Source organism: Erythranthe guttata, chromosome 7, assembly GCF_056151865.1.
Source record: "Erythranthe guttata isolate IM_541 chromosome 7, IM_541, whole genome shotgun sequence".
NCBI classification, from domain to species: domain Eukaryota; kingdom Viridiplantae; phylum Streptophyta; class Magnoliopsida; order Lamiales; family Phrymaceae; genus Erythranthe; species Erythranthe guttata.
The window spans coordinates 11,433,325-11,443,035 of record NC_142539.1 but is presented as its reverse complement, the minus strand read 5'-3'; the positions used below and the strand labels follow the sequence as shown (position 1 = coordinate 11,443,035).

Here is a 9,711-nt window from a genome sequence, read left to right as displayed (position 1 = left end):
ATTAAGGATAGTTTTGAAATTATGAAAATATCACATGGGTGGATATCAGCTAAGGGGTTTTTCTCTAATTATTTTTGGAAGGGGGTGTTTCCTTAATTCATTTACTAGATGAGGAGGTTCTTGCTAATTATCTTTTTTTAATTAAGTGCCCATGTAATGAGCCTCTTTGTCATTAATCCTATATATATACATTTTTTATTTGGTAATGAAGAAACCCGCAGCCTACCTACCATATAGGAGCACCGAGTAAACCTACACTCTCGTATAATAACTTGCAAATCATACGAGAGACGTAAACAACACTAGCTAGGCTAACCATGTCTGATATACTCCATCTAGTGAACACTATAAAGAAATTCGAATTTGGGTCAATTGACGCATGCCCACTTGCTTCAACCTGCGCACAAAAAGTTAACCAAAATGTGGTTAAGAATTTTGACACCCATTTAATAACCACCGGAGTTACTCTAATAATTACTAAAATATAGATTTTGGGAAGATAGTAGATTTTTTTTTGGGAAAAGAGTAAGGAAAAAAAATAAACTTTTTCCTGCGTTACTGTGTTCTGTTCGTAGAGAGAGAGAGAGAGACCCACCCGATGTTTATAAAAAAATGAACACGTGGCAGCAGAAGACCCATCCGATGTTTATAACCGGGTGTATGATCGAAGCAACCGTGAAAGAGATAGATGATTAGTATTGTAGCAAATAAAGTGGGGGTAAATTTGTAGTTTCACCAATCCATTTAACGTCGTCAATGTTTTGCCCATTGACTTTCAAAAATAGGGGATTTTTTTATATTTAAATGATACGATGAATGTGTATAGTAAAGGGTGTTTTGGTATTTAACCCATCTACTAAAAAATGTATTATTAGCAGCTGGTACTTTTTCCTGCAATATTATATTATGGCAGGAATCAGAATCACTTCTTATCTTGTGTTCCGTTTAGAGAGAGAGAGAGAAGAGAGAGAGAGAGAAAAGATGGCATAATTAAGCAAAAGTGAGAAATGTCGAGAGTGTATGATAACTGGGAGAAGCTGGTTGGAGCCGTTCTGAAAAGACAACTGCTTAGGGAAATTGCGCTGTGTGAAAGCTTCAACAGCTCCACCACTACATCTGATTTCACTTCTTCACGTTTCAGTATCGATTCTTCATTTCAAGATGTTGTTGGTATTTCACTAATCTGTTTTTTCTAGTATTTAATTAATTCTCTCAAGTTGATCTTGGTGCAATTCTGTGCTTTTTCTCTACTTAAATTGGCTTAGCTCTATTTAATAAATTGACTTCATATTAATATCTTCATGAACAAATTGTGTGTTGGTATATTTTGGGAATTGTTCAATTTGAAATCATGGGGTTTCTATATAATTGGGTTTTGTGTGACAAATGAACCCTAAACAAAGAAAATTCACATGCCCACTGCATTAGAATATATGAATTATTAATTGAAGATATGAAGAAATGACCTTTGCCTTCTAAGATTTCTTGTGCAAAATTCACTTTCTCCGAAAGTTCAGTTTCGTATACACTAGTAGCTAGAATTATGGGAAAAAAAACATATCATGTACGTATTTTTTTCGGTGATAGTCCTATGGAGTTTTGAGCTTATGCTGTCTCGATTCTGTTACTTGGAGTAAGTCTATTTCTATTTGATTGTGTTTTGATTTATAAGAGAGATTCATTATTTTTATTTTTATTATTATTGGTCAAATTCGTGTTTGGAGTTTGAGCTGGATCAAAGCAGTCTTCGATCTTTTCAATGTGTAATATGGTGGAAACGGCTTAGTACGTTTTTCTATCAGTTACATTTTGAGTGCAATTAACTTTTTGAGACTGGGGTAAACAAGGTATGGTAGAACCTCGATAAATTAATACTCGATTATTTAATACTCTCACTTAAATAATATCTTTGTCCGGTCCCGACTCGAGGACAACATACTAAAAAATCGTTTCGGTAAATTAATATTTCGCTAAATTAATAAAATTTGGCCGGTCCCGAGTGTACAATTAATTTAATCGATCCAAACATTATCAATGGATTTGATTCTCAGCCATACTTGTTCGACGATGAATTCCTTAAATTTTACTGATTAGTATAGACTTATTATTTATTTGTACGGTACGAATGTATTAAATATGTGTCACCTACTTCTGAAATTTGTATTGCAGTTTTCGACATGGAGTTCGATTCCGAGAATTTTCTGAAGGAGTTTTACATCCCTAGTTATATGCTTAATCCTCAGGCTAAGGTTGAGTGTTTGCCTGATATACCCGAATGCCCGGTTTTGGTGTTTATCAATTCGACAAGTGGTGGTCAACTAGGTGGCGATCTTCTTATCACATATCGGACCTTACTAAACAAAGACCAGGTGAAATTAGTTAGGCCTCGTTTGGTTGGTGAGATTAGCCATGATTAACTAAATAATTGGACTTTGTTTGATGTTTGGTATCCCAATAACTTGAATATTATGTTATCATGGCTTGTCTTGACTTCTAGCCATGTTTTTTATTGGATCATCGAAGGTCCAATAATATAATTTGGGTTTCATTAGATTATTTAATCTTGTCTTGGTTAATCTTATCTTGGCAACCAAACGAGGCCTTAGCGTTTTTCCTGTAATTGGAGTCTAAAAGTGACATCAATGCAAATATTGTAATATTAGGAAAGGTTCTTTTTTCGCTTAGTCGACATTTGTTTTAGGTAGACAACTTTTTTAGATGCACTGATCGATCCCACTGATTTCCAGGTTTTTGATTTAGGAGAAGAAGCTCCTGACAGTGTCCTGAGAAGGGTTTTTCTCAATCTTGAAATGCTCAAGAACAACGGTGACGAATTTGTTCCTAAACTTGAGGAGAAGTTGAAAATAGTTGTAAGTTATGCATGTGAAATCTCACATTCTAGTAAAATATATATATACTACTACAATTGAACCTCTATAAATTAATACAATCGGGAATAGGGAAATTCTATTAATTTAGCGAATTATTAAATTATCGAGTTAGTAATTGAACATATTTTCACCGAGTCGGGACCAAGATAAATTATTATAACGAGATTATTAATTTATCGGGGTTCTACTGAATAATGTATAGGTTGCTGGTGGAGACGGTACAGCTGGCTGGCTTCTTGGTGTGCTTTCCGATCTGAAACTGTCCCGGCCTCCACCCGTTGCTACTGTACCTTTGGGAACAGAAAATAATGTGCCTTTTGCATTTGGTTGGGTAAGAAAAAGGCGACATTCGGCATTTTATTAAAGTTATCCCCATAAGAATTAACGGAAATTCCACTTTCCCCCTTGTACTTTGGCTCGATATCACTTTATCCCTTCTACTCTCGATTGCATTGATTTGTCCCCTTGCACTTAAAAAATTGTCTCAATGTGACCCTCGCTGTTAATTGTCAGACATTTGACCTTAACACCGTTTGGCCTAAGCTATGAAATTACTAAAACGCCACCCCTCTCAGTTTAAATTATTATTAAAAACAAAAAAAAAAGAAAATTCAAGATAACGAGAAAGCCTAGTCCACGACGGCAGCCACAATTTATTATTTAATTATTTAATTTTTTTAATAATTATTTAAACTGGGAGGGGTGGCTTTTTTGTATTTCAGACTTAGATCAAACGGTGTTAAGGTCAAATGTCTGAAAACTAACGGCGAGGGCCTAATTGAGACAATTTTTCAAGTACAGGGGCAAATCGATGCAATCGAGAGTAGAAGGGGGTAAAGTGATATCGAGCCAAAGTACAAGGATGTAAAGTGGAATTTACCCTGACAATTAATATATACTTCATGTCTGAGAATTTACTTTATGTCTGTTACATTTGAAATGCGTGCTGTTTAGTTTGTTAAATATCTCGAATTAAATTTACATCACTTTCAAATACGAATTATGAAAAAAAATTATCTGAAATATGTGAACTGAGACATCTGTCATTGGGCTTCCACATTACATCCTAGTTTTATCATGTGCACACGGAGCTAGTTAATTCCTTTGAGTTTGAATTTCAGGGTAAGAGAAATCCTGGTACTGACCGTAAATTGGTGATGTCGTTCTTGGAACGAGTGCGGAAAGCGAAAACAATGAGTCTAGACAGGTAACCAGAATCACGATTCTGGGTTTATTCGTCTCAGTTACACTGTTTCATCACATCCAAACAATTGCATTGATCTCCCATCGAGTTATGGTTGTAAAAGAAAACATATGGTTATCTTTTCTATACATCAATTCCAAACTACAAAAAAGTATATCTTAATGAACCATCGACTATCTTTCAACGTGGTTACTCCAAACTTAATTTGCAAAGAAAAGATTGTTTCTTGACGTATTTTTTTTCCAGTTGGCACATTCTCATGCGGATGAGAGCACCTAATGAAGGGAGTAATTGTGATCCAATTGCTCCACTAGATTTGCCACATTCATTGCATGCATTCCGTCAGGTTTCCTCAACAGATGATCTCGACGTGGTAAGTGAGAAGCCTTTTCTTCAGCCCTTTGTCCATTCAGTTGTTTTTTTTTATCGCCATTCAGTTGTTAAAGAAAACATATGCATATATATGGGTTCCTTCGTTACCAAAAAAAAAAAAAAAACAAAATCAGAGTTGAATAGCAAAAGATAAATATAGGTACATTGGGTAAACCTACAATCTCGTATAATAGCTTGCAAACCATACGAGAGAGGTAAACCATACTAGGCTAACCATGTGCGACAAACTCCACCTATAGCGACCCTTGGCAAGGGGATTTGAACCTGAGTCAATTGACAAAGGCTCACTTGCTCCAACCGTTAGGCCATCCCTTGCGGGACTCAACTATAACTTTTTAATGTGTGAGTAAATTGTTTCAGGAAAGTTACCACACATTCCGTGGAGGATTTTGGAACTACTTCAGCATGGGTGAGTTAGATTTTTTTCCATGTGGACGAGTTCTCGAATGAAACACAAAGACATTTAGTTCAAAGTAAAACAATATTTATTGATTTTGATTTTCCAATATCATATTCGAATACGTATATTATGTTTTTCTTGTCTTCAGGAATGGACGCACAAGTGTCTTATGCATTCCACTCCGAGCGCAAACTTCATCTCGAAAAAATCAATAGAAAGCTCATTAATCAGGTAATAGTTGTATGCCACAGAGTCGGAACTTTGTTTTCCCTATAAAATGTGTCGTAAAGTTTCTCATTTGCCTCGTAGAGTACATTTGCGAAACTTGGAGGCTTACAAGGATGGTTTTCTCCTTCTCTCGCTCACCCCTCCTCAAGGTGGGCTTATTATCATATATACATAATCCGCAAAAAGAGATTAAGTGAAAAGTATTGCGAAAAATACATTTTTCATCCCTCAAGTTTGCAGCAATTTCACATTTGGTCCCCATGTTCACAAAAAAATACGTTTGGTCGTTCATGTTTCAAAGATTCAATGAAAGATTCAACACTTTTAGTCATTTCCGTCAATTTTTTCGTTAAAACTAACGGAATCTAAAGTGAGCCCATCACTACCGTAACTGACAGGCTAACGGTAAATTGACGGAAATTACCAAAAGTGTCAAACTACTGAAACATGAGGGACCAAATGTGTTTTTTGGTGAACATGGCGGAGCAAATGTGTAATCGTTACAAACTTCAGGGATGAAAATTGTAAATTTCCTGAAAAGTATTATTTGCATGTCTAGTTCATTGCAGTTTTTTTCTCTATTTTTTTTTTCTAATAATGTCTTTGGCCGGAAATAAATAATCCTAGCGCATGAATTTCAGCCAGCTTTGCAAGGTTAAGACGATGAAAAACCACGGCGACTGGCATTATCTCGATATTTCTCCCAAGTACAACACTTATAATTTTGCTTAACATTTTGATTTATGGAGGGAAAATGATAAAGTTGGTCTAAATTATTAATGTCCTTTTTAACCCACACAGCATCAGGTCTATCGTATGCCTTAACTTGCCAAGCTTCTCCGGTGGACTAAATCCTTGGGGAACTCCAAATAATAGTTATGTAAGTAGTCCTTTTTTTCTTTTCTTTTGTTTTTTTTCTTATCTTTGTTACATGAGAGAAAATCAAATAGTTGAATGAGTTATATGTTTGTTATCTTGATTCAATAACTTGCTGCACTAAAGGACTTGACTCCAAGTTATGTAGACGATGGAGTGATTGAAGTAATTGGTTTTAAAGATGCTTGGCATGGACTAGTTTTACTTGCCCGAAAAGGACATGGGACCCGTCTTGCTCAGGTTTGTTTCGATTTATACAAAAACCCTTTTCTCAAAAAATGAAATGGAAATTCATCCCAATAAATTGAATATAGGGCAAATTACAGCCACCCCCGTGGTATGACCAAATTACGAAAAAAACCCCTCTTGTTTGGGTAATTACAGCCACCCCTCCTTTTAAATATTTTTACATAAGAATTTTGTAATTCAGTTATTTACCGAACCAAATCGTATATTCAGTTCGGTAAACGGTATGAAATGTTGGGGTACCGAAATTTAGGATCGGTTTTACCGATTTAACATCCCTAAATTTATCTGTGGAGGGGTTTTTTCGTAAGATAATATATAGTTGAGGGTAGTTGTAATTGCCCAAACAGGAGGGGGGTTTTCGTAATTTGACCATAAACCAGGGGTGGCCATAATTTGTCCTTTAATATATAACTAAACATTGCGCAATGCCTTGTTCAGTGATTATCTTTTTCGTATCTGCTTTGAGCTCAACACTATTGTAAAAAAATATTTGAACTAAAATACGAATAAACATTACTTTATTTCTCAAATTCTTCGCCCAAAATACTTTAGACATAATTTAACTGCTACACACTTACTGTTTCGTTCCCGAAAACAACAAACAAACAAACACCCGTTGACCCATTCTACAAAAAATTACCTCTCTCTAGAAATCTACCCTATAAAATGTAAGCAAAACGTTCCTATAGTATCTCTATTATCTTTTTTGGATGATTGAGCGCGACATGTATATTGTCTTTTCTCTCGAAATTTGTAGGCACACCGCATCCAGTTTGAGTTTTCTAAGGGTGCAGCTGACCATACGTACATGGCGATCGACGGAGAACCATGGAGACAACCTCTCCCATCGGATGACGAGAATGTCGTAGTAGAAATATCTCATTTTGGGCAGGTGAAGATGCTTGCGATGTATGATTGCGTATCCAAAAGTATGTTTGACCCTTATAACGATGAAACGAATAGTGATCACGAGGAAGATGAGTCTGTTGGGGAAGAGTGGAGAAAATTCGGAGCTGCAGATTCATTCAAGATTCCAGATATTTCTCAGCTCAGTTAATTATTCCTCTTGTCATTTTTTTGGCTAGTGTCTGGAAATCCTTCTTTTCTTTATATATTAATGAATTTCTATATTACATTTTTTTTTTGTATTCTATTTAGTATATGTTATTCTTAGATTGTACTTGATTTTTTTTTTTTGGACCTAGGGAATTCACATCCATGTAACAAAATATAATTGTTCTGATATCTACTTTTTCGAGGAACAAGGAAGATGCAAGTGGGTTGCACGCGTTTAGTTAAATATTTTATTAAATTATATTTTCTATATTACATTAGGTACATTTTGTTGGATATATTTTGCTGAAATATGTGAACAAGATTAATAAGAAAATACTCGATGAGTACGTATCTCCTAATTCATATTTTACTCTCGTCAATACATGTTGAATGACAAGTGCAAACTCAAGACGACCTATTTATACTAATCTAGGCATAAGTAGGACATGCATCATAATAAATTATATTCATCATGAATCCTAGATTAACATGTAACTAAGAATTCATATACTTGCCTATTCATGTATCATATCATACATTATACATGCACGTGGATATACTTTTAAAAAGTGCATTACTTTCGAAACCCCTCTTTAATGTGCTTTCTTCTTCAGCGTCAAGAATCTTCAAATTTGCACTCTTCTTCTGGAAATTGACTAGCAAAAACAAATATTGTTTGATTTCTTGAGAGTAATTTGCATGTTTTTTTTTTTTTTTTATCGACAATACTTCTCCAAACGTCTAAACCTTTTTTTTAATAGTTTGTGCATCGGGGTTTAGCTTTAGAGTTGCAACCCTTCTCCAAGTGTTTTGACTTGCAAATACTACATGGGGGACACATTTTCACTTCACGACTCATCAAGGAAGTTTCTTCGCTCTTTCACCTCGATCTTCGGTCAAAGTTTTCATCGGCAAAGATGGGAAGAAGTTTTGGGATTCTGGAACTCACCATTGAATTCTCCTTCTTGATGCACGAGGGATTCTGAAACTTCCCATGAAATCTCCTTCTTGATTTGATTTGAGATGCGTATTCCCTTTAGGCTTTTTTTTTTCTTCAATGCGTGGTCAACTAATTCAACGATTTTTTCGTGTTTTTAATTTCTTCTTCTTCTTCTTCAGTGTTTTATAAATTAATTAAAAAATATATATAAATTAAACAAACTGTAATGAAAGAGTTGGCCTCCAAAGATAAAGATGCTTTCAAATGGCTTGCAAAAAGGCCTGCTGCACATTGGAGTTGAGCCTTTTTCAATACAAATTCAAAATGTGATACACTTTTGAACAATATGTGTGAAAGATTTAATGCGATGATTCTAAGGCCTAGAAGTCTACCAATAGTTGATATGTTGGAGGAAATCGGAAAGACCTTGATGAAGAGGCTGCATGTGAAGAGGGATAAGATCGCAAGCCACAAGGGTGACATCTGTCCTAACATTCAGAGACAGATAGAGGAGCTGAAGAAAAAATCAATGGAGTTCATAGCTAATTGGAATGGTAAGGATCAGTTTTTAGTTGAGAATTGCTATGGTGATAGATTTAAGGTGCATTTGGGAGATAAGACTTGCAGTTGTAGAAAGTGGCAAATCTCTGGAATTCCTTGTGCACATTCCATTTCAGGCATGTACTATTTGGGGAGAAAACCTGAAGATTATGTTGAATACTTGTATAAGAAGAACACCTATATGAGAGTGTACAACCACTTACTTGACACACTTGAAGGAATTGAATCTTGGCCTGAATCTGGAAAGCCACCCTTGCTTCCTCCAGACATTGTGAAGATGTTAGGCAGGCCTAAACTGCACAAAAGAAGGCAACCAGGGGAGATCAATGGTCCAAAGGACATCCCACCACCAGTTGCCAAAAAAGTAACAAGAATTGGGAGTTTGGGTAGACAAGGTGTCATAATGACATGTAGTTCATGTCAAAAGAAAAACCACAATGCAAGAAGTTGCCCCTTGAAGAAGGCAAGTGGTGCAGTTAATGATAAAAGCCAGGTATATGCATAGTTTTCATTTATTCATTATTTTATTGAGTAAGTTAATTGTTAACTAATGCAGTTGAATTTGTTTCCAATGCTAGAGAAAGAAGTCAAACACACAAGCTATTGTTACTCAACAACAAAGCCAAACTGTGACAGAACAACAAAGTCACACTATATTTGAAACTCATATGGAAGTTCAAACAAGTAATGCTATTAACAGAAAGGTACTTAGCTTTTGTGATTTGTAACCAAACTACTGTTTCTATGTTAATTTATGATTTTTTTTCTTTTTTTGATTTTTTACATTTCTGTAGAGGAAGCTTGTTTTTGACATTAACCAGACTCAATAAAGTGTAGCTGAGCCTTCAACAAAGAAGAAATTACCAGTGTCAAGAAAGGGGAAGAAATCTATGATTTCTGAAAAGGTAATGTA

General features: G+C 35.3%; 2 protein-coding genes across 2 annotated transcripts; both read left to right on the top strand.

Annotated features, from left to right (window-relative positions):
• The first annotated feature begins 878 nt into the window (after positions 1-878).
• Positions 879-7,553, top strand: LOC105969892 (diacylglycerol kinase 5). Its single transcript, XM_088820948.1, has 13 exons — positions 879-1,170; positions 2,170-2,369; positions 2,748-2,870; positions 3,094-3,222; positions 4,013-4,098; positions 4,342-4,468; positions 4,849-4,897; positions 5,037-5,119; positions 5,198-5,265; positions 5,758-5,823; positions 5,918-5,996; positions 6,119-6,232; positions 6,999-7,553. The coding sequence occupies exons 1-13, from the start codon at positions 1,008-1,010 to the stop codon at positions 7,296-7,298; spliced, it is 1,587 nt and encodes a 528-aa protein (XP_088677074.1). The 5' UTR covers positions 879-1,007; the 3' UTR covers positions 7,299-7,553.
• Positions 7,554-8,604: 1,051 nt separating this feature from the next.
• LOC148769692 (uncharacterized) lies at positions 8,605-9,278 on the top strand. Its single transcript, XM_088820297.1, has 2 exons — positions 8,605-9,162; positions 9,213-9,278. Exons 1-2 carry the CDS (start codon positions 8,605-8,607, stop codon positions 9,276-9,278), a joined length of 624 nt encoding a protein of 207 aa, XP_088676423.1.
• The last annotated feature ends 433 nt before the right edge of the window (positions 9,279-9,711 follow it).